The sequence below is a fragment of the Lycorma delicatula genome, chromosome 12 (assembly GCF_047948215.1).
Source record: "Lycorma delicatula isolate Av1 chromosome 12, ASM4794821v1, whole genome shotgun sequence".
Classification (NCBI taxonomy): Eukaryota; Metazoa; Arthropoda; class Insecta; order Hemiptera; family Fulgoridae; genus Lycorma; species Lycorma delicatula.
Genome location: NC_134466.1, coordinates 9011740 through 9038688, shown reverse-complemented (window position 1 = coordinate 9038688; position 26949 = coordinate 9011740). Strand labels below are relative to the sequence as shown.

Below are 26949 nucleotides of genomic sequence, written 5' to 3'. Positions count from 1 at the left end.
TTATTTTTATAGAAGTAAACCTCTAGATACCCTAGCAGTAGATGAAATTTCAACTTGATACAATTAACTGTTTCTGAGAAATACATTTTTACATTAAAAATACAAAATGGCGGATAGCCGGTAAAATAAGCGTTTTTGGACATATGTTGATAAAAGGTTTTTCTTTATTTTGGTGTGGAAAACCCATCCCCTGAGTTCTTGAAACGGGTTTCATAAACACTCTGTATATTGTAGACTTTTATAGTACATAAAAGTGTAAATCTATATGATATTTCTTGATAATTATTTTTATATGTCGTTGTGAGTTGTCTTATTTAAGAGTTTAGTGCAATCAGGTTTTCATCCGGTGATTTGTCATCGGAACTAGACGATGTACCGGATGGACCGACTCAAACTGCACCGACTGCCCCTGGGGTCGGTCCACAACCACCTGCGCCTACAGGACCGCCGCCGACGCAAAGTTCTACAGATCTTTCACTTAACTTAACAAAGCAAAGTTCAAAGACGACTAGCGCGCCAACAAGTCCAGCTAAAACTCGTGAATCATTATTACAACGGGTTCAAAGTTTAACTGGTGTTGCTCGGGATCAAGGAGCATCGCTCATCGGTAAGTTTTTTTAAATATAAGTTTTCCCTTATTTTTTATCCAGACGTTAAGTAAATTTTTTCTGTAGGAAAAAAATTTAATATTATAAGTCAGGAGTGGACAACCTGTGGCCCGCGAGCTTGTTCAAAGTATATTTAGTAACTTGTATCCAAGCTGTACACGTCGTAAATCGCAACCACTTATCGAAATTGAACTTACGCAAGTAAAGACTATAGTTACAGCGAGTGATTTTAATATTAAAAAAGTAGTTATAATTACTAGTATATTTCTTTGGATTTTGAATTGTGAACAAGATGAATTTTTATCAGAATCAAAAGGTAATCTCGATTTTTTACACACTACTATTATTTTCATAACCTTAAATTTTTATGCTAGAATGGCAACCAGTAAATTAAGAAAAGTTTTTTATATTTTTTTGGCTTAATAATATCGCCACTGAAGCTGAAGTGGTTTAGAAAATCGCGTATTTCAAGAAAACTGCAAAGAAAGCATTTTTGGTTTCTTTAGGATTGATTTCAAATTGATTCATTTCAAACTGAAAATCATCTCTTTTTCCCTGATTTAGTATTTAGGTGTTATGATCCATTCTTACATTTACTTCAACATACATGAAATATTTCCTCCTTGTTCAAAGCTACATCCTCCAAAGTATATCGTTTAATATATACATATGCCCATTTAAATTCCCCTGGAATATTTACTTGTTCACAATTTTTATTAATGCATTAAATAATTTACATGATAAAAGACTTCCACACTTTATTCCTTTATCTACCTCAACTCTTACATTTATTTTAACCTAAGTAAATAAGAAATAACCCCAATTTTCCTTCCACACTAGATACCGAATAATAATGTTAAATATTGTATTTTTAGGTGCTGCCGTGTCCGGTGCTGCTGGTCGTCCACAGTATAATAAAGATCGTTGTTTTACACTTCTTGTCATCGATGATCAGAATACGGACTGGTCAGTTTTGTAATTTTTTCATTCAAATTTATTTTTTCTGATTGTAAATAATTTGTTTAAAATGAATAATATTAATAATAATGAAGTAAGAAGTTAAATCACTGATCATCACACATAGATGCACAGTAAGACATATGGAGAAAAGATTTATTTTCTTTTTTCGATCTTCAGAGGGGAACTTTTTGTAGGCTTCATGCAGTCTCAAATCTCATGGTAGTGACTACCAGAAAACTTTTCCCCTTCTACTACATGGGATGCTGTGCTCACCTTGCAGTATTATCATAGCACAACCATGTATCTTATGCCCATCCACATCGCCATTGCTGGCCCTGTGCCTCAAATCCATCGAGGTCTGGGTTTTTTGTTTATCTCAACTTTGGAGCCAGAACTGCCTAATATGAATGTAGCCTCAAAAGAGACTCAGGGATTCTTTACCCATGGATTTTTTCCACTGTCTTTGTTCAGATGGTCTTAAACAACATTTTGGACACCACATATCATGATTGTTTGGTCTACTGCATAGTCCCAGTGATGTTCAATCTAGAAATACTGAAGATAAATAATAATAATAATAATAATAATAAAAACTTGAATATTTAGAAAGATATTATATTTACAGATCAACATAATAAATAATTGCATATGAAATTATAAAAAGTTAATTTTGAACATGATGTAACTATTTTAAAATTGATATTAACTGTATTCAGCATTTAATTCAGTTGATCATGACAATTATTAGATTTAAATGTAATAATAATACATTTCTTATTCTAGTATTTTATAACTTTACATAAAGACTTGGATTTGAAAAATTTATTGATGTTCATATTAAGCTTACTGTTGATTACTGTTATATAATATTAAACTACTGAGAGTCTGCTTTACTAATAATTAATTAGTCCAAAAACAAAATAAATATATACATTTTATTGTTAAGTGATCATATATCTCTACATCTTTCGTGAAATAATGCAGTAAACTTGTCACAATTCAAACTGTGTCTGACAATAGAATTGATAATAAAATAGAATTCCTTGGTATCTATTTGATGCCGATTTAAATTGAAAAGTCAAATCAATTACATCAATTTAAAAATGCTTCGTTACCTAAGAAGTTTTTATGTGCTCAGAACTCTTTGTGATATTGATCTATCTAGAACTCTCTGTTTTGCATTTATTAGTTCAAATTTGATTATGGATTAGTGATTTAGGGAGGCACTTATTATACAAGATTAAAGTGAATAAATTTACAATTTATTCAAAAAAATTATTTATTCAAATTATAATGAATAAACATAGAATTGAGCAACCTTATTTAAGTGTTTTTGATCCAGATTAATTGTTTATAAAACATTTTATTCACATTTAGCTCCAAAATTTTTTAATCTTCTACCTTTAAATATTAAAAAAATTGTTGATAGGACTAAGTTTTTGAAAATGGTTAGCAATTTAATATTTCACAGGATGATGACTCTTCTTTGTATAATACCGTAGAATAAGCGCAAAAGAATTTTCCAATCTATAACTACTATTATCAGTAATAATTTATCTATAATAGATTGTAAACCGATAGTGTTTTCCTATGTATTTTATATTTTACTTTAATATCAATATTATTATACAAGTTCAAATTTATATTGTATTGTTTGTTTATTTATGTATTTTGTACTTTACTATTATTACAATATTATTATCAACATAAGTTTAAGCCTATTACTGTGAATCACTGTGTTACTGAAATTCTGTAACCAAATTCAAATTTTTTAGGAAGACAAAAAGAAAAAGTCTAAGAACGTAATTTTAAGATTGTGTAAATAGGTTAAACCGGTTGATTAGCTTCTGGCTCTTTACAGCAGATTGGAAAATACATCCTAAACAGGTTTTGACCTGATGTCTTCTTATTAATCCTTAGCAAAAATGTATGTAATAGATAGTTATGGGTTTTGCAATTGTTATATTGTATTAATATTAGAAGATATTACGTAAAATATGTATTTTAAAAATATGGATTATTAAAAACGTATTATTTATTATTATTGATTTATTAATTATTGATGTATTTGTAGGTGAATTTTTTTTATTATTTATTAATCAATATTAAAAAACAGGCTGACACCCAATAACAGTTACCGAAATCAATTTTGTTGAATATAAAAAATAACATGCCTGACCAGGATTTTACTCCAGAACCTCCAAATTAAAGGCTGAAATGCTAACACTCCGCCACATAGATCAATGTTGTATATTTATTAAGAAAAATGAACTACTAAAACATAAAGTATAAAAATACTTCACTTATTAAATATTATTTTAAATGTTTGACATAAAATAAATAAATATTTTATTCCAGTCAATACATAATAGTAGATTATATAGATCACATCAGGAATGGGTAGATGTGCTACTATACAGGATAAAAATAAAAGGAATTGCCTAGATAAACCAATGGAAGTTGTAGTCTTTGATGTGACAGGCATAAAAAAATACACAAATAGTATTATAAGATAAAAAATTGATGCGATTAAAGTTATATTAATTATTTAAAATATAAAGACTTGAAGTTACTAAATATAAAAAAAATAACTACAGAATAAATCAGAGGTATGACTGAAAATTTTTTGAGGTCACATTTATGTATTTGCTGAATGGGATGTAGAAAATTCAAGTTTTTTTAATTTTTTAAAAATGTATTTATATAACACTTCTAAATGGTAAAAGACATTCTATTCAGAGCTAACAGAACAGTAAGATGAACATAAAATTTAGTGTACTTGTTATTCTAACAGTATACCTTTCTTGTAAAGTGGGATAATAAAAAGGTGTTACTTGTAGGATTCTCCTTATATTTCCTCCACTTTGATGGACTTGACATGTAAAAACACTAGTATAATTTTCAGCTGCAGGAAGATGGCAACAAGAAACAATTTTAACTACATTTTTCCAAGTAAATTTGGCATGAGATGCTTTACATTCTTGAAAATGGTAATGCTATTTTTAGGCATGTCTTATGTCTGGTTATCTATAATCATTTTGTTATTTTATCTAATATATATATATATATTTAAAATAGTGCACAGTTACTGCATGACACACATGCAGACAGATATGTGGAACTATGTCAGCAGGAGCACATGCTAGAGGAGAAGTGATGAAGCCAGTACTTTTAAATATAATTGGAAAAGTGGCAGCTGTGGCTGTTGTGGGAAACATTTTCATCCATGTAATTTACCGATGTAAATTATCATGTAATCTAAATTGATAGCCCCATGACACGATGGTCCATTGTAGATTAATTTGCTTGTTTTGAAGTTTGAGTTTGACAACTGAATAAGATTTTGTTTTGTTGTTTAATTTTTGCAACTTTGACAGCTCTCTCTCTCTCTCTCTCTCTCTCTCTCTCTCTCTCTCTATATATATATATATATATATATATATATATATATATTCAAAAAACCAAAAAACAACAATTTAACCATGAAACACAGTAACAGAAAAACCTAAAAAAAAATTAATACCGGTAGTCAACTTTTACCAGACCCTGCATCATCAGTCATTACATAATTGTATAATTACATCTACAAATAACAAGAACAAAAAATTAAAAAAAAAACTTGAAAATTTAGAAAACATAAACTCTAACAACGACAAAATTTGTAACAACACAACTTCACCCAAGTGAAGTTGAATGTCGACTACTGGTGTTAGTTTTTTTAGGTTTTTATGTTACTGTGTTTGGTGTTGAAGTTATTTTTTTCAGTTTAATTGATACGGTGGTCAGTATGTTGAATTATTTGAATTTTCAGAAAGTTTTATTTATATATTAATTGTTCGGTATTCAATTTAATAAGTACTTTTTAAATTACGAATAAAGTATCATTCATACGAATGTTTAAAATAAATACTTTTTTTAGGTCAAAATATTTCCGTGGAAAACGTCTTCATGGAGATTTTGATATAAGGGTTGAACAAGCTGAATTTAAGGAACTTTCATTAGCAGCTAGTGTAGAAACTGGAACTACAGTCAGTATGGCTGTTTATCGCAATGGAACAAAGGTTGTGAGGTAAATATTTTTTGTTAATTTGTATTTTATTCATTATTACTCCTCTCCTCTTTTTTACGTAATTTCATAGCTACATTATATTTTATACAAAACATTTTTAAATCAGCTTAATTGTTAATTGTACTTAAAAACTAGTAACGTTATTAAAGTTTCTTATATTTCTAGTTCTGACACAGTTTCTTTTAAAAGTGAAGAGAAATTAGGTACTCCCGAGAAAAAACCTGTATGGGAATTATCATCGCATATTTTAATTGCATTAAATGAATAAAAACATTAAAAAAATATAACAAAGTCTCTGTGCTGCCTATAACAATAATACTGTATTGTAATAATACTCGCTTATTATTTACAATAAGAATTAACATCCATCCTATGCCTGTAAACCCTGATACCATTAGAATTGCATAACAATAGAAGAAGTTTCGAGTATTTTAACACTCCATTCTAAGTATTTTTCTCTCCGTTAACTGCATATCTTCACCCAGTTCCTTTTTATTTATTTCTGTGGATGGTGAATGTATTTGTAGCATGCGAAAAAAATGCCATGCTTCACAGGATTCAAGACCAGAATTTTCTGAATGAAAGGCAGGCTGTACTATCACATCAATGTGGAGGTCAGATTATCTATTTTCATCCTGATTTTACCCTATTTTTCAAATACTTTCACTTTTCAAAACATTTTTTTAACTTTTTTTTTAATGAAATATAGCCTTAATTTTTTTCTATCTCTTACTTTTTTCCATCATTACAAAATCTTTTCCCAATTTCTCTTACTAAATATTCTATGACATCCTTCCTTTCTTCAGCAACCTTAGAATCCAGAAATCACTCTTTTTTTTATTTCAAGCATCCTTCTAGCAAATAAGTTTTGGATTATATATAAAGGGGTTGTAATCAGATTCAAACGGTTCATACAGAGTATTAAAATTTTACATTATAATGAATTAATTGTAACCTATTGAATTTTTTCATTATTTATTAATTTATAAAGAAAATAACTGTATTTTATCCTTGTTTGAAATTTTGAATAATATAATAAATGTTTTAAGAAAAAAAATCTGTATTTTAATATACTAAAATAAACTCTAGGTAATGAATTTTATTACAGATATTAATTTGTTCCCCTATCAAGTTAAAGCAGTATACATATATAAGTGTAATGCATTATTTTATTACAGAAAGAGAAACATCTGTAGCTTTACACTATCTGTCCTGTCTTTCTTATAGTTAACACAATCTGAGATAAAAAAGAAAACAGTCAGAGTTTCTTTCACTTAAATTAACGATATTCATGAGTCCCAGTGGTGAACTCACTTGTAAAACTGAAATAAATAAATCTTTCATTCTGATCAGTAAATAATACATTATATAGATCATATTGTGAACGGATAGGTATCTTTCTGCACGGTTAAAACAGAATTGCCCCAACATTTGCTTGGATGGATTAAGGGAGACCATAGTAAAACCTTGATCAGAACAGCCTCATAAAACACACATTTAATTATATAATAAAATAAAAAATATGTGTAATTAAAGTCTATATTAATTATTTAAATTACAAGTATGTGAAATTATTAAACACATGAAGATACTAAATACAAAAAATGTTTACAAAATAATTCACAATTAAGAAGTTTTTAATAATAATGATTTGAGTACATATTTATGTACACCTTCAATGGCTTACAGAGAATTTAGGAATTTAAAAAAAATTAAAATACTACCATTTAAAAATTCAGTGACAGTAATATTGTTTTTTTTTGAAGAAGAAGATCTTTGAATTGTATTTTAAATAAATTGGGGATACGATTTTTTATAATGGTTTGGTAAATTATTAAAGCATAATAAAAGCTCTTTCTTTTGAAAGACAAAGTATTGTATTGACTCATAAGAAAACAGAACTGTTGTCTGGTTTGATAGAGGTGGAGTTGTGTACTTTTTTAACTGACTATTTTTTTTTTTAGCAAAGATTGCACTTTCATAAATGTTCAGATATAATGTTAAGACTCATGTTTCATGTCATCCTTATTATTTGTAAAAGTAAATAAATATATAATCTGTATAGTTCTTCTTATTCATTGTAGAATAAATAAATTTTTATATATTCAACTAGCCTTGTTAACAGCTGATATATACTCTCACAACTCAGCCATTCTTGAGCAAGTGAGATTGTGATAGCTAGCATGCGAGTTACTAGTTATCTCACCCTTTAACTGGAAGATTATGTATTTGAATTTAGATACATTTAACGTAATTCCATTTTTGATTAACCACAACCTAATTTTAAATAAATCCTCATCAGTAGATTTCAAAACTCGGTGAAAACTTTTTTCTGTATAAAAAAGGGCAGTTTCATCTGCATATGAGGTCAAATGACCTTGAAATTTGCTAGAACAAGTCTGAAATTAATATCTATTCATCATTTAAGACAATTGAAAATATAATTTTATTAACAGCTATATGTAACATGAATGATATATATGGTAATTTTCATTCATGTAGAATCTTATTAGGTTCTGGTAGCCAGGCAAATTTTTGCACATATAATTTTGCCCGAAAATTAAACTTAAACTTATTAAATTTTATCTTCCTATTTTAGGTATAAACAACTCATTATCGCAAGCTGAATACAGTATTTAACCTACATTGCAGTCTCAGTATAAGAACTTTTTATTCAAACTGCAATGTACTGTTTTATCAGATTAACTGACAGCCTTCCCTCATCCACATTTCAATCTACCTCATAATATATTCCTAGCAGATCCCTATTTCAACATATCAGATAGCATTGATATCCTGATTGGAGCTCAATTCTATTTGAATCTTATCTTTCCAGGGAAATTCATTCAAAATTCCAGATATCCTGTTTTAGAAACCAAGTTAGGATACATAGTTAGTGGTTGCCTTCCTAATAATGTCAAGGGCAATAATACTGTTGCATCTTTTCTTGCTCATATATAAAAATCTCTGAACTATACTCGAGAAATTTTCAAAAATTGAAGAAATTAACATTGATGTGTCAGTTAATGAAAGTTGTACATGGGAAAAAGATTTTCATTCTAACACCACTCGAAATAATCAAGGCAGATGTGTCGTATCGTTATTATGCAAGGCTAGTAATATTCAACTAGGTGATTCTTCTGTTAATGCTAAAAATAGATTCTTATCTTTAGATCCAACCTTAAAAAAGACTATTCTGCTTTCATTCAGGAATATTTAGAACTAGGTTACATGTCTTTACTCAATTCTGATGATTTGTGAATTAACAAATTGAACATATGCTATTTACCCCATCACCCAGTATTTAAGCCTTTCAGCATGACAACTAAATTACGAGTTGAGTTCAACAAGATTTATTTTCCATCATGCTTAGATTCAGAATCTATAATTATGTCATTGCTTCGAACATAGCTAAAGTGTATTGACAGGTATTAGTTAAACTTAGCGATTCCATTTTACAACGTATTCTTTAGCGTGATTCTCCAGATCAAAAGATAAAACACTTCGCATTATGAACTGTAACACCACTATTGCATCATACTTAGCTACAAGATGTTTATTTCATATAGCAAGTGAAAATGAAACATGATTTTCCATTAGTTTGTAAGGCCATTTGAAATGACTTTTACGTTGATAACCTCATAACGGGTTCAGGTAACTTAAATGAAGTTATTCAACTGAAAATTAATATTTCTAAATTATTACAACATTATAGATTTTAACTCCATAAATGGTTCTCAAATAATCACTTCATTTCTTCTTCTGATCTCAATTCTTCCATACTTTCAAATCAAGAACAGAATTTACAGACTTTAGGAATTCTATGGAATAATTCTACACACACACATTACTTTTTCAAATTACTTATTCTAATGATTCTAAAATTCACACTAAAAGAAAGATTCTTTCTATTATAGCAGGTGTGTTTGATCCTATAGGACTCATCGGTTCTACACTGTTTCCTATAAACATTTTATGCAATTATTGTGGCGACTTAAAATTGATTGGGACAAAATATTACCCAACACAATATTATCACAATGGCTCAATTTATACAATCAGTTGTATTTAATTGAGTCGATTAAATTAAGTCGATCCATGAAACCTAACGATGATAGTAAGGTTAATTCAATTCAAATTCATGAATTTTCTGATGCCTCCGTTAAGGGTTATGACTGCTGCATCAACATACGAACTGTATTTGCCAAACCGTACAATTTCATCTAATCTACTTTGTTCTAAATCAAAACTTGCCCTTTAAAACAAATAACATTACCAAGACTTGAACTATGTAGTTAGTTACTACTTAGTAGTTTATTATAGAAGACAATTAATGCCTTAAATGTACATTTTGATGGTACATTTATATACATTTTCTACAATAGCACACTTTATTACATTCATGGACAACCATCTAATTGGAAAGTATTTATAAGTAATAGAATTTCTGAAATTCAAAGAAATACTTCAAATGCTAATCGGCATTACGTCAAATCTTATGAAAATCCAGCTGAAGTATTGTCTAGAGGTTGTACCCCAAGTAAATTAATTAATATGTCACTTTGGTGGGATGGGCCTTATTGGCTTTTTCAATCTTCATCCAGTGGCCAAATAATAATATTACTTATAATAACTATAATATGAATTCTGAATGTTTAATAGAAAATACAGTACCCGTGAAGAAAAGATTAGAAGCTTTTGAAATGCAGTGCTACAGAAAAATTAAAAAAATCAGACGGGTAGATAAAGTGACAAATGAAGAGGTAGTGCGGCAAATAGATGAAGAAAGAAGCGTTTGGAAAAATATAGTTAAAAGATGAGATAGACTTATAGGCCACATATTAAGGCATCCTGGAATAGTCGCTTTAATATTGGAGGGACAGGTAGAAGGAAAGAATTGTGCAGGCAGGCAATGTTTGGAGTATGTAAAACAAATTGTTAGGAATGTAAGATGTAGGGGGTATACCGAGATGAAACGACTAGCACTAGATAGGGAATCTTGGAGAATTGCATCAAACCAGTGTAATGACTGAACACAAAAAAAAAATACATTTTTAACTCAAATTGAAGCCTGTCTCAATTCCCGTCCTATTTTCGCTAATTCCACAGATCACAGAGATTCAGAACCCCTATCACCGGGACACTTTCTCATTGGTTGTCCACTCGCCTCTTTGCCTCAACATAATTACCAAAGAATTGAAATTAATTGCTTAGGCCACCAACAACTACACCAAAAATTTGTGCAGTCTATTTGGAGACAACAGTCTAAAGACTATCTATATTATCTTCAACGATGCAATAAATGACATTTCCCTTCCCATAACCTTTGTGTTGAATATTTAGTATTAATTGCCGATGAAAACTCCTTACCCGTGTATTGGAACTTGGAATTGTCACCCAGGAATATCTAGGTTTTGACACCTAGTACGAGTTGTTGATTTAAATGCAGTTAATGGTCAATTAAGAAGACCTGTGCATAAATTATATTTGCTATCAATCTCCAGCGATTGACTTAAATAATATTTTTAAATAAACATCGATAACATATTTTTTTAAATGATAATGATATTCTGATCGATTTAATTATTTATACGCTATTGTTATTGTGATTTGCTCTCTCATAATATGATTGTTAATATATTCATAATTATTGTATTACTATTTTTAACCTAATTTGCATATTTGTATTAATTTAATTGTATTTTCACATTTATGTCGCTCTTACAGATTAATTACTATACTACATACATTCATACACACATATATACTACATACATGCACACATGCATATAACGTATATACATACATTATAAGATTATTTATTTATATATATTAGGTGCGATAGACACCAGTGATAATTTATCGATTGATCTTGAGAAAAAGATTTCCCTAGATTTATTTTTTATTAATTCTATTTTTAATAATTATATTCATGAATCTGTAAGGAGCGTGAGTTATATACCGGCCATTGGATACATCTTCACAAGACCCACGAACAACATAATAGAAGAAATCCTAGATCTATATGATTGTAGATATAATTGAAAATATTCAGATCATTAACTCTGATCAATATATATATATACTGTTAAATGAACAAGAAAACTTGTTTGGTAAACCAAGTTTAGATATTTATGACCATTGTAACTATTATTTATTACATTTTTGTATAATTATTTTAATACTTATGATAATTGAATGTGAATATAATTTTAAACCGATTATAATTTGTTATTTATTAATTTAGTTATATTATTGTTACTGGAGTGATATGCGTAATTATTGAAGTCATGTAAGGTGAAGTATACGATAATTACATAAACTAACATTTGTTATTATCATTAAGATGCAATATTGTAGATTTTATTATGTACTTATTATCCACAATTTGTGTGATTCATTTATTTAGAATTATATTGTTATAATAAAATAATCAATCATTTATGAAGCTCATTGTGATTACAAATCGGTATTTATTAATGTTATTATTTATCATATTTCATTGTTATTATATAAAATAAAAAAATCAGATGATTTTTTTTGACAGGCAGTATATGTTAACATATTTCATTTCATTATTATTTGTAAAAATAAATAAATATGTAATCTGTGTAGTTCTTCTTACTCATTGTAAAATAAATAAATTTGTCTATATTCAGCTAGCCTTGTTGACAGTTGGATGGTTTGTTAACAACCAGATTGGTTTGTTATTCAATGAATCTTTAACACATGGATAAATTAACATTTATAATCGTCTAAGTATCACTACATAATTTATACTTATAGGTATCAAACAGTGATCTGACATAATTGTATTTAATATATAAAAAAAACCACCAACAATTGAATTCGACACGTTCAAGCGCTTTCAGAAATTCCATCTTTAGAAACTCTTACATTCATTTTATTTACAACATTAGTTAAAACTTGTAATGTAAAATTATAAGAAAATTGGGATATTTGCTTAAAACATAACAGTTGGTTGTCACATGTTTTAAAATTATGTCAACATAAACATCCTGTCAATTTGGCGGTCTCAACTGTTGTGTTAAAAGGGAGGTGGATCATCAGTCTTTCAGTCTGTTTTGCAACTTGAAAACTCATTCTTAGATTTTGAGGGAGATCAAAGAGATGATATTATATGGGAGTATTCATAAACATAGTAGATATTTAATAATGATAGCAAGTTTAGCATTTAATAAAACACTTCACAGCAAAGCAGTATAATTTGATTTTATTGAAAACGAAATCAATTTGTTCATACCAAAAAAATTTATCGTCTAATAAAACACCCGTAAGTTTTTCTGCATTTCCATCGCTATTATATACATATAAACACAGCAGTATATCTGTCAACTGAGGGAAGATAATGAGTATCAATTGCACTCCCCATATTCCCTAGTAAGCCTGGCATTAGTATTGTCTTGTAACATATATCATTTTATCTAAAACCTTTACAGTTTAATATAAAGTATGAAGTTAACAGAACCGGTTTGAACATTTTAAAATTAAATTGTTGGTATAATCGCTGTTAAATAGCAAGTTAAATAAAATTTTTTCTGTATTTCAGTTCTATAAATAAGTTATGATTTCAACGACTTGATACAAACTTGGTGTAGTCATTCAAAATAACTATTGTCAGGATATAGTTATTGTATTGCAACTTGGCAAGAATTACTTGTAAAAGATTCATTTAACTTGATTTATCTCTGTACATTTTTTCAAAACAGATTGAGGTTTTATTAACATGGTGTAAATGTAATTAGTTTTTTAAGTATAAAATTAATATAATTAGAAAAAACAAGATTGCACTTAAATATTATTTAAATACACTTTTTTTTAAACTTAAAATCTAAAACTAAATAGTTATTTCAACTTGTTAGATGATCATCTTCAGTAAACACTGGGGAAAGAGTATATAAAAAAAAATGAATAACTGAAAAAAGAAAAAAAATAATAGTATAAGGAACATTAATTGGTAAATGAAATACCGTAAAACAAGTAATTTTAGAATATAGTAAAAAATAAAAATAAAAAATACAAACTGATGTTGTTTTAGGTAAACCTAGTAGTGACTGTTAAATTACCTTAAAACATATAAACTGCTTAAATCTCCAGTTCAGTTCACCCGCTATCATTTGATTCATATTGGTCAGATAAATAAAATATATTTTGAGAAAGATAAAGATGATATGAACCTTAAACTAATCAAAGAGATATTCCCAACCGCAAACAAAATTTTAATGGTAGAAATGATAGTTTAATGTTTTTATAATTGCTAAGGATTGAATGGATTTTTAAATCCTTTTGATCAGAATTTCAGTGATATAAAAATTTTAATTAAGAATTAAAAAACTAAAATGAGAAGAGCCTTCTTTAAAACAAAATAATATAATGAACTAATAAAGATTGTTAGTTCACTAATGTAGTTATTAATATCAGTAACTAATGAAGGTCACAAATATATTTTTAATGTAAATAAAGATGCTACTTATACTTGTTAGATAATGTACCTATGTAATTCATATATTATATTGCAGCAGTAATGCAAAAAAAATTACATGTTGTTCGTTTTATGTTATCAACTCATTAATCCATTAATAACTACATATACGGTTTTGTGATTGATTTTAAATTTTAAAAATGTGTTATTATTTGTTTTTGAAGTATATGAATTTTATTTATATATATATATATATATTCTTTTAAATACTATTTCAGATCATTTCGGCCTGACTTTGTTCTTATGCGTCAAAATTTACGAGATGCTGGTGAAGACTACAAAAATCTTCTTTTAGGTTTCAAATTCGGTTGCGTACCGAGTATTAATTCTCTTCATGCTATTTATAATTTTCAGGTAATTATAAAATTTAAAAAGTTTATGCCGGTTTTGTTCAATAAATTTTTTCTCAGTTTTGTTCAATAAAGGGGTTACTTAAAGACAAAATATTATTTGTTTAATTTATGTAAATAACTTATTAATATATATAATAAAATATGTTAAAAAAAGAGATCAATCTGGTATAATAAAAACTTTACAATCAACAACTTTATAATCGGCTTATACCCTTCAAAGAAATCCCCATTGCTGACAATTTTTCCCAATTATGGAAGAATGTTTCCTGAAAGCATTTTTGGAGATGGCATGCAGCTGTTGGATTGTATTTTACTCAGTCTTGTTCATGTTTTGAAAATGACATCCTTTCAAGGTTACCTTCAAGTTGAAAGACAAAAACGTGTGCTGAGGCCAAATCTGGAGAGTAGGATAGGTGAGGTACATTTGTTGTCCTGTATTTTACCAGATAATAGCAGATAAGAAATTGGTAATGAGTTGGAATATTATGGTTTTGGTTTTCAGCCGTAATTCAATTCTAGTTTTCCCATAGCCTAGGCCGCTTTCTTCAAACACCACCCCTCAGTGCTGTAAAATTTCCATGTAGAACTCCTTGTTTTCTGTCTGACTGTGTGGAACAAATTCATAATGGATCGAGACTTTCGCCAAGTAAAAAGTCATGTAGATTTTTTTTTAGTCAGAATGATCATTTCCTGATTCACTATAAAAATTAAGATCTTGGTTACTGTATCTTAACTATAAACCGAAGTGTCATTTCCTGCTTTATTGTTATTCAGAAGTTTTCATCATTTTCACCAGTTATTATTTTACTCTTCTCCAGAAAGTTGATAAAGGTTATGTCACTAGCGTACCAAAAGACAATAGCCATAGCTGTCCCTGCTGTTAAAATGGTTTTCATTTTCGTTGGAGCTAACTCTCTGATAGAATCCTATGTTTTTGACTGTTCCTTGGTTTCTGGTTCAAAACATAAACCTTGGTTCTGATGAAATAAGAGTATAAAATCTTATTTTCACTAGCTGTTATGAAACGGTATAAACATTCCTCACAATTAAATCAAAACAGATCCAAATCATGTAATAATAGATATGTTTACTCATCCAAAACACATGTTTGATTGACTGTGAGAAAATGCGATTCCCATCTTCCCGGATACTTTTGGCTTGCGTAAATATTTGTATAAAATATGATACACTCTTTCAAACTTCTGAAGTCTCTATTATAATATAATGAACTTTTATTTCAATATTTTCTGCAATTATAACCTCAATACACAGTCCAAAATGTTCAGCATCATTTGAACTTATATGACCGTACAAATAACTAACTAAATTGTTTGTAAATTGTACTAATTAATAGAGCAATCTCATCGTAATGTTTATTTATCTCAACTTTAGTTTCCTGTGCTGTTTTTTCTCTCAAAAAAAAATATTTGGTCTCCATACAAAATTGTTTTTCATCCATTTTTTTCCAAATCCATAATACTAATCAGCTCAAATGGCTGCCAACAACCGAATTATGAATGTATCTTGCTGTAACATGATGCATGCTCTTAGTGGCAATGCAGAAAGCTAAGAATGATCTCAGCAATATACTATGAGCGCCATTTCTAGACTTTGAACAGGTTTGTCAAACACCTCTTGTATAGCGTATGAAAAGTGTATAGCCTTACCAGAATTCAGACCTAGAATTCGGGATGAAACACTGAGCTGCTATCAATTCATCATGAAGACTATCAAATAAGAAAAATAGTAATGGGTGTTTTTTGCCAATCCAAAGTCAGCCACAGTTGTTATAAAAAAAGTTATGTATTAGATTAAATTATTTTGATTACATTTATAAAATAATGTGAATAGAAAAACAATAATAATAAAATTAGTAATATTGGAATTGCTACAACAATAATGGATGAGGTAATAATTTTATGTAATTAAATCTATTTTCCTAATCTGTATGTTTCAATCTGTTCAACTAGTGAACAATAGGCAACCCCCCCTGGCCCAATGAGATGAGAATGATATTTATGACATGTAAATGAGGTGTAGTCTTATTCAGATTCAGGCCGACCACTCCTGAAACTTGTGGTTAATTGAACCGCAACCACCAAAGTACACTGGTATTTACTATCTAGTATGCATATCCGTACGTAAAAGCAACTAACCTTTACTAGGATTTGAACCTCAGAACCTCTGACTTGAAAAACAGCTGTTAGACAGCTGATTTGTTACAAGCTAACAACTACATTAGCCTGCGAGCTAATTAAATATGTATAACATTTTTTACATGCATGAAATATGTCAATTCAGCCTGCAAACAGTTATCTTATAAACGCAGTTCATTCAACCAGATAAATTCAGCAGTACCTTGTGCATCACTGTAGTACATAATTTGTTTTAATCATATTTTACCATATGTTAATTATCTATAACTATATATACAAAGAGGAAATGACAGCATTTATTACTATTCTTTCTCAGTGTCGTTATCTGATAAGGTGATTAACTTTATAATAACTTATACTTTTAATTTCTTTTCAATCACTTCAGGTAAATTGGGTTTTCTCTTTGCAAATTTATTTTCAGATTCTGTATCTTTATTTCATAATTTTAAATAATAGTAATGTGTGCATTAAAACAAAAAAAGATAAAATATTGACTTTTTTACAAATTAATTACACTATGTAATAACTTAAATAAAATATTGATTTTTTTTTTACAGGATAAACCGTGGGTTTTTGCCCATTTGATATTAATACAACGACGTTTAGGAAAAGAAAATTTCCCATTAATTGATCAAACCTACTACCCTAATTACAAAGAAATGGTAAGTTTAATTTTTTCTTATCGGTGTTAATATTTAACGTAATTTGCTGTTTTATTTATTTTAATATAAAGATTGTTGTTAACAGAACACAAAATTCACAGCTAGAGTTTTTTAAGTTGTTTAATAATGTAATTAAAAAAACATTGTTTAACTTAAATATACAATTTATTATTTATTTTATATTTTTGGAGTTGTGTGACCTTCAGATTGTCTAATACTTCACAGAATTAATAACCGATTTCAACCCAAAAATACTAGCGTATAATATTATACATAAAGCACATCTGGAAAGTAAGTAACATTTTCTTCTACCACCAACACAGCTATGAGCATGCATGTCATATTCTTTCATTCGTTAGCTTTGACATCATTACAGATACAATGACATTTATTTTCAGTCGATTAAACATCATTTAAAATGTTCAAGTCAGTTGAGAATCCCACCGATTTTGGAAATAGGGCATTTATCCAATTTTTAAATGCAAGAAATGTAAAAATATCAGATTTTATCAGCAAATTGGTGAAGAAGCTATGAGTAGTGGAATACTTAGAAAGCTGGTGGGACAGTCAACGAGGAACTCAGTAATGTGCATGACAAACAAAGGTGTGGATGCTCTTCTGTCGTGAATAACGATTTGATTATACAATTGGATGAAAAACTTAAAGAAAATCAATGGTTTTCAATTTCTTCATTATGTATCGAGTTCCCTAAAATTTCACTAACAGTTTTTCATGAAATCATTACAAAAATTCTTGGGTATCACAAATTCTGTCCCATTTTGTGCTGAAAATGTTGACGGAAGTTCACAAAACCAAACGATTAGACCCTGCTCAGTCTTTTCTTATCCGATACAAAAATGAAGGTGATAGTTCTTTGAGTCAAACAGCGATCGGTGATGAGAAACTTTGGTTTCTCACATCGATGCAGAATTCAAGCAGCAGTCTATGGAAAGGCAACACAATCATTTCCAAAATAACAGATGTTCTAAAACCACCACCTCAACACAAAAGTTTGTCTTCTCAGATAAGAAAGGGTTTTGTTGGTCGACTTCTGGCCAAAAGGTGAGACTACAAATGCTTTGCTTTATTGTGAAAACTATCAAAAAAAATTTGCTGTGCGATCCAAAACAACAGGAGAGGCATGCCGTTTAGGAGAGTCATAGGGTTTTATTGCTTCACAAAAGTGCTCGTCCACATATTGTCAGTAAAACTCAAAGTCTGATTGAACAATTTGGCTGGAAGCTATTGAAACACCCACCGTAGAGTCATGACTGCCATGTGTCTTTCCATCTCAAACGATTCCTTGCTAGTCAGCGCTACGATGATGTTGTCGATGTAAAAAATTGTGTTCACAGAGATTATCTTCATTAACAAACTGTTCTTTAAAGAAGGAATATAAAAACTGATTACCAGTTATGAAAAGTTCCTTAAAAATGGCAGAAGTTTTGTAGAAAAGCTGTTTAAGGTATGGTCTACCATGTAATAATGAAATTATTCTGTTGAAAAGTATGTGTATTTTTAAAAAAAAAACCAGTACTTACTTTCTAGATATGCCTCGTATCTTATTAATGATAATGTCAAGTCAATACACATATACAGAATAATGTATATTGTATAATACAATACACAGAAAGTTCTGTATACTTTCTAGTTTAAAGCATCCTTTGTATTTAATATAAACTGTTATATAGATAATATTGTTTTTTTTTTTTGACAATTTAATTGGGTTCTAAACACAATCAATGTGAATATATGTAAAAAGTAAGAAATCAATACATTAAAAATATTCTATTTACTATTAGTTTTACAATTTGTTATTTTAATTTCAGCTTTGCGCACCACGTTTTCCAGTTGTATTTAAAATAGGACATGCACATAGTGGCCTGGGAAAAGTTAAAGTAGAATCGAATACCGATTTTCAAGATATGTCATCTGTAGTTGCTGTCGCCAATACGTATTGCACCACAGAGCCGTACATAGATAGTAAATATGATATACATGTCCAGAAAATTGGGCAAAACTACAAAGCATTTATGTGAGTATTTACTGTGTATTAATTATTTTTATGTATATAATTCCTGTTATTGTGTTTTCTGGATTTGGTGATCGATCATAGATCTCTATTCTGTTCTACACCTCCATTACTTCTGTTCAGTAATCATTTCCTTCTCTATATTGCTACTTAAAATATCTTCCCATTTTCCCTAACATCTTTTCCTTGGTCTTCCTATTCGTATCTTTCAGTTTACATTCTAATTTAACATTTCAACGCTGTTTTTTTTTAACTCGTCTAGACCGTGATCGTCATGTTTTCCATAACCCATCCAATACATTTTCATAATATTTGAAAGCCCTAACTGTAACATAATTTACGTGATGCTTCTTTATTTAGCCTATTATCCTTCTAAGAATTTCATTTATAAATAAATAAATCCTTTATTCTGATCAGCACGGAAAATAGATCGTATAGGAATGGATACATATCTTACTTCATGGATAAAAACATCTATTTGCTTGGATGGATCAAGGGAAACCATGATAAAACCTTGATAATAACAGCGTTACAAAATATTCAGTTAATTATAAAATTAAAATAATTGTGATTAAATTCCATAATAATTATGTTTAAAATACAAATATTGCATGAAAATACTAAGTATAAAAAATTCTTCTGCAGTTCTGCGAAAGAACAACTTTTCATTGGTTTTAAAATATTTTTTTAATCTGGCTTAATATTACTAACAATAGATACCACAGATAAAGAAAAGGCAACGTTCTAACTTGCAGCATCACACCAAAGCACGCTTCAAATGCCCTGCTCAAATTTGTTTGATCTTAAATTGAGCGTAACTCAAGAATGACTCAACCAATCGTAATAACATTTTTATACACACAATTACAGATGCACTACTAGAGCGTATCTAAATTTCAATAAAATTTATTTAATAGTTTTGTAGATTTTTGAGCCGCAAAATTTTATACATAGTCCTACAATTATGTATTAAAATATATAAGGAAATCCCAATTTAAGTAAATGTTATTTTTGTACTCAAATCTCAAAACATAAAGTAAATTCATTTTCACCTTTGATTTTAATCCATTTATGCAACCAAATTACTTTTGCATGCAACCAAAAGTAATGCTATACTTTTTTTTTTGAAAAGTCTGAAAATAATTCACAATTCATAAGATTTTTGAAATTATTTCAGTACATATTTATATACACATTTAAACAAAGATGCAGAAAATTAAAGGTTGTTTTATTTTTAATTAATTCCGGGCGAGTGGGAATTAACTCCATATTGAAAATTGCTTATAACTTTTTTAATACTTAATTAATTTTAAAAAATCATAAGTAATTACCACTCGAAGTTAATGGACACAGGTTCTGTATCAGATGTTAGGAGATGCGGTCGCCCCTCAACATCCAGGACGGAGGAAAATGTTCAAGTGGTTCAGGAAATGTTCACTCAAAGTCCTTAGAAATCACAAAGACAGGCATCTTACAAAAGCGGTTTAACCCGACACACAATCCAAACTGTTCTGAAGAAAGAGTTGAATTTTCGTCCATGGAAACCATATTACTGCCAGGAATTATTGCCAGAAGACTGTGATAATTGGTTGGAATATGGGGAGATGATGCTTGCTTGGTATGCTACTGGTTCGATATTTTCAATAATATCCTATGGTCAGATGAAGCCATGTTTCACGTTGGGGGGTTTGTTAACCAGTACAGTTGTTATTATTAGGAAACAGAGGATCTGAGGATGGCTGTTGAAAAAAGCCAAGGTGGCCCAAAGGTCACAGTGTGGTGAGGTATGACATCCATGTAAGTTGTGAGTCCATTTCTCATTTGGGACACAATGAATGCTGAACAGTACCTTTATATACTTGAAGATTATGTTCACAGTATTGTATCCACATAGGACAGTTACAATGACTAATCTTTATGCAAGATGGCACCCCACCTCCTGTCTGTGTTTTTCCAGCATCCTGGAAAATTGGTATCAAGCCAGTTTTCCAGGATGATACCAATCCTGGAAAATTGGCTCCACACCAATTTTCCAGATACTGGTTGGGATCTCGTGGTCAGCAAGGAGTCCTGATCTAACACCCTGTGACTTCTTATTCTGGAGCTGAGTGAAAGAGGAAGTTTATCCCACAACACCAAAAATTCTTGATGAATTGGAGGAGCAAATTCACCAAGTTCTTGGAAACGTACCACTGGATTATCTGTAGAAGTCTGTCACAAACATTTCCATTCGTTTACAGAAACTGGTGGATAATGATGGTGCTTATGTAAAATTTTAACAATGCATAACAATTCTATCGTTGTAATGAACAAATTTTTTTTTTGTTTCATGAAAATTAGTTAAGTATTAAAAAAGTTATAAATGATTTTCAATAGGGATTTAATTCCCACCCTCTCTATTATTTAAAAATTCATTGATAGAGTAATGTCATCACTGTAAAATAAAATTTTTTAATTATATTTTAAATGGTTCAGTAATTTAATAAAGTATAATAAGTCCCTTTCTTGTTGTTGGACTACACGAAAACAGTTCTGTTATCTGGTTTGATAGAAGTGAATATTGTTATTTTTTGAAAAGAATTTTTTTTTTTTTAGCAAACAGAAAAATTAATGGACTTTTTAAGCCACAGTATTAGTCTCAATACTTTACAATTATTTTAAAATTGTTTATAATGTGAATATATAGAAAGTGTGGCTGATAAGAAAGTAATGTTTAATATTATTACAAATAGTATGCCAGAAAAATGTTATAATGAAAATAAATCTAAGGAAAATATAAAAAAAAAATTTTGTCATTCTGTTTTTGGTAAAAAAAATTACCAGTAGTTTAAAACTTTTTTTGCATGTTTGTAATCTACTTTGTTTTTAATATTTTTTTACTTAAATTGGGGTTATAGGTTACATATATTTATATATGTATGTAACAATTAGAAATTGGTTAAATCACGATGAAAAACAATCAGCATGCTGGGAATAACTGTATATAATTGATTATAAAGACATTAAAATAATAAATATCTTTCTTTTATTCAGGAGGAAATCGATTTCTGGTAATTGGAAAACAAATACAGGTTCAGCGATGTTAGAACAGATACAAATGACCGATCGATACAAAATGTGGATTGATGAAGTTTCATCATTATTTGGTGGATTAGACATGTGTGCATTAGAAATGATAACATCACGTGATGGCCGTGAATATATTATTGAAGTTAATGATAGTGCTCTAAATTTGATGGGTGATTCACAAGAAGAAGATCGAAGACACATCGCCGAATTAGTAACACAAAAAATGCAGGTTTGTACGCTATTTAAATCCTTTATTTTAAACTTTATTTTTGACTTTTAATGGTGTCTGTGTAATTTGTTAAGTGCACAGATATCATTACTTTAGATAATTATTTTATTTACAGAAATAATGCTTAATAATGGACCCACCTCTAAGTAGCATGATGTCCGAAATACTTTTGTTATTTTCATAATATGAGGATCATTCAGTAACTAAAGACGCAAATAACAGTTAGACATTATGATACTTTCAGAACAGTAAGTTGGTAACTGTGTAATGACTTTTGATACTGTTAAAGTAAAGTGTTTTATGACCTCAAAATTTCATTTTACGATCACAAGTTCTTTTGAGGTTTGTGAATTAGTTGAAGAATGTGCAGCGATCCATTTTCTGCTTTTCAGAGGTAAAAAACTGGTTAACATTTACCCTTACATGATCAGATAATATGGACAAAGTTATATAAACTGCAGAAATTTAAAAAAACAAGTAAAAAAATTTAAAGATATTCGAACTTCAGCGACTGACAAGCACTATTCTGGACATCAAATTGATGTTTCTATTCCAGTGTTTGAAACTTTCATAGACTCTCTTATCCAAGAAGATCAATAGATTACAGTTGAGCTAATAACTGAAAAGTTACAATTGTCAGTATACCAACAAGCTCGAGTTTTGTAAAACATCCACAAAATAGGTTCCAAGAGAGTTGACAGATGACCATAAGGAGATAAGATTTTGCATGTGCACAGAGCTGAAACAATCGTAGCAGGGAAAGATAATGATTTTTTGTACAGTATTCTAACCTGTGCATGGATTTACCATTATGAATCCAAATCAAAACCAAATAGACAAAACTTGGAGTGAAAGTTCACATGTTCACCTATCAAGAAATAATTCTAAATCCAATCATCAGCAGGAAAGATTGTGATAACTGCCTCCAGGTTGCAAAAGGCCCAGTTTTTGTCAGATATCTAGATCGTGAACAGTAAACAGTGCATACTATTTCGATATGCTTAAGTGAATCCAGCTGTGTGGAAAAAATGCCCTGGATCTCAGCTCAAACATGTCATTCTGCTTTACAAAAGCACCTGGCCTTACACAGCTCAAATAATTCAAAAAACAGTTGATAAATTGCATTGAGAAATAATTATTTACTGCCCACCATTCAATTGTGACATGACCACATCAAATTTTCACTTTTTTGGTCCACTCAAGGAAGCAGTTTGTAATAAGATGTGTAAGGCAACTACTTCAAAGAAAATGTTCTAAACTGACTTGATATCAAGACAAAAATTTCTTTGCAACAAGCATAAATAAGCGGATTCAGAGGTAGGACAAGATTACTAATATTGCTGATGATTATGTTGAAAAGGGATAAAAATGTTGCATTAATTAAATAAACCGCTTTAGCTCCAGAGCAATTTGCATCTTTATTAAATTACTCTCTTATATGGAATACATTATAAACAACCAATATTAAAAACATGTGTAATACAAAGTGATACATTAAATATGTCGATAAAATTTTTGTAATGTAAAAGAAAAAATTTATTGTTGATTTAAGTTTACAACAAGCTAATGCCCTATAACAGCTGCCGATGGATGATAATGATTTTTTTGTATTGTGTGAAAAACAGCATACCTTACATGTCTTTTACAATCATACCTTACAACTTCGAACCTTCGAATAAAAAGCAGAAGTTGCTAACATTCTACTGTGGATATCAACGCAATCTAATTTAAAGTGAAATAGAATAATTTAAAAAATTATATAGTTTTCTTAGTAATATATTAGACACACTCTGGAAATTGAAAATGATAATGAATTTCACTTTTTGGATAAAAACATAAAAAAAGGAAAAATTAACACCAGATATTTATCAAAAACTAATATAATATTGAGAAATAAAGAATTAAATTTGATAAAATACTTACTAATTGATAAAGGTTATATATAAAAGACTAATAAATATCAATTTATATACAAAAATAGAAAAGAAATAAATTTACCACATAAAAAGAGATGATAAATAATTTTTATTTTCCTTTAAATTATAAAATTGTATTATCAAACCAAATAAATTATAAAAATAAATAAATTTTTTATTTATCTGTAATAAGTTATTCAAATTTATTATAATTAAATAATTATAAAACAAATAAATTATAAAAACTAATAATGAAAAATTAAGATAAAGTAATTAATTATAAATCTAATTATGTTTATAATAAAGTTTTGCCAATGACTTGGCAAAATATCACTGCCTTTGTGATATCAACAAAGTTAAATCACAGATATTAGAACTTCAAAACATTGCAAATAAAATGGGCCTCAAAATATCATTCAAAAAGACAGAAATAATGCCCCAAAAACCAACACGATTAAAAGAAGTAAACATAAACAAAAATAAAATCAAAATATTAACTCGATTTAAATACTTGAAAAAAATAATAACAAACAATCTAAATGAAAAAACCTTGATTCAAATAATAAGAAACAAACAACAAACTAGCTAAATCTCAAAAATGAACCTGATACACTTAGAATAAAAAATGCCTGTCAATAAACACAAACATAAGGCACTACAACACAGTTATAAAACCAGAAGCCACTTATGCAGCAGAATCACAATAGTACAGTACAATTTCAATTCGAATAAAACTGAGACAGGATGCAGATGGATTAGAGAAATAAGAGAGAATCTGACACCACAGAGAAAATAAAATTAAAACAAGAAAATCAAGAACAAAAACACTAGCTTTAGACTCACAAGAAAAAACTCACAACATGAACATTATCAACACACACACACACACACACACACACACACACACACACACACACACACACACATACACACAAACATTTTCAACTAGAAAGGACACAAAGATCAGAATGTATGAAAAAGTACAGGGAGGACTGCAAGGCCCAAACAATCCCATCAAAGAGACTTAGATAATGGACTGACTAAATCCTATGCGGTCATAAAAGGTAATAATAATAATAATAATGAAGTAGGTATTTACAAAAAAAAACAGAATGTAGAAAATAAAATTGAAAAAATTCTTTATAGGAATCAGAAATAGAAATTTACAAAATTGTTTTTGGAAATATTTACTAGTTATAAATATAGAAAATGTTTAAATTAATTAATGCAAGTCTGTTTGTTTTCAGTATGTTTTTATAATTTTTAATATATATGAAGTGTGATAAAAAAATAAGAATTTTTGTATTTTGCTCACATCTTTTCGACAAAATTCATCTTTTTTCCCATAGTATGGTAATTTTGTTTTACTATTTTCAGCCACATTAGATGTGTAGTTCAAATTTTATATATATTTTGTTATTGGTGGTAATTTATTTAGTTTAAGATGGAACAAAGGATTTGCTTTAAATTTTGCAATAAAAATGGAATAAAGTGCGTTGAAGTGGTGAGGATATTAGAAAAGACTTTTGGTAAGATTGTTATATTGACATTGATGGTACAAACGGTTTTAAGAAGACCATGAAGATTTCAAAAAGGTTGAAAGTCATAACACATCAATAAACAGTAAAAATATTTACATAATAAACAACATTGCAATCAGTAATTGTTGAAAACTTGGTGGAGAACTTGGAATCTCTTACGGCTCATGTAAAACAACTTTGACTAACATTTTTAATATGAAAAAATTACAGCAAAATTTGTTTCAAAACTATTTAATTTTTAAAAAAAGCGACATCGTAGAACAATTCTTAGCTGATATTGCTGATGATTCAGAATCGATCAAATGTATCATAGTATGTAACAATACTTGGATGTACATTTATAAACCACTGAATTGGTCTAGCGGTGAACTCATTATCGCAAATCAGCTGATTTCGAAGTCAAGAGTCCTAAGGTTTAAATCCTATTAAAGGCAGTTACTTTTATTCAGATTTGAGTAGTAGATCAGGGATACCGGTGTTCTTTGGTGAGTGGGTTTCAATTAACCATACTTTTCAGGAAGGGTCAACCTGAGACTGTACAAGACTACACTTCATTGCACTTCAAGGCTAAACAGGAAAAAAGGGTGTATGTTTATGATATTGAAACCAAAGTTTGATCATCTTGATGGAAGCTTCCTGAAGAACTGAGACTGAGGAAAGCTTACTGAGTTTGATAGAATATGAAGGCTTATATTACTCTTTTTTTTTATTACAATGGTAGCGTCAATTATGAATTCTTATTGCATTGTTGTATGGTCAACAAACACTACTATTTAGCAGTTTTATGCTATTTATATGAGACAGATTGAAGAGAATGATCACAAATATAAGCAATTCTTGGATTTTGCATC

The 26949-nt window shown here is 29.1% G+C and overlaps 1 protein-coding gene across 1 annotated transcript in view; it reads left to right on the top strand.

The window, feature by feature from the left end:
- The window catches only part of Syn (synapsin), a 72023-nt gene that overhangs the window by 394 nt on the left and 44680 nt on the right, over nucleotides 1–26949 (top strand). The window contains exons 2-8 of the mRNA XM_075380370.1: nucleotides 320–607; nucleotides 1484–1574; nucleotides 5488–5637; nucleotides 14359–14494; nucleotides 17207–17311; nucleotides 19141–19346; nucleotides 22377–22641. Of these exons, the coding sequence (XP_075236485.1) occupies nucleotides 320–607; nucleotides 1484–1574; nucleotides 5488–5637; nucleotides 14359–14494; nucleotides 17207–17311; nucleotides 19141–19346; nucleotides 22377–22641 (1241 nt within the window). The remainder of the gene's footprint in view (nucleotides 1–319; nucleotides 608–1483; nucleotides 1575–5487; nucleotides 5638–14358; nucleotides 14495–17206; nucleotides 17312–19140; nucleotides 19347–22376; nucleotides 22642–26949) is intronic.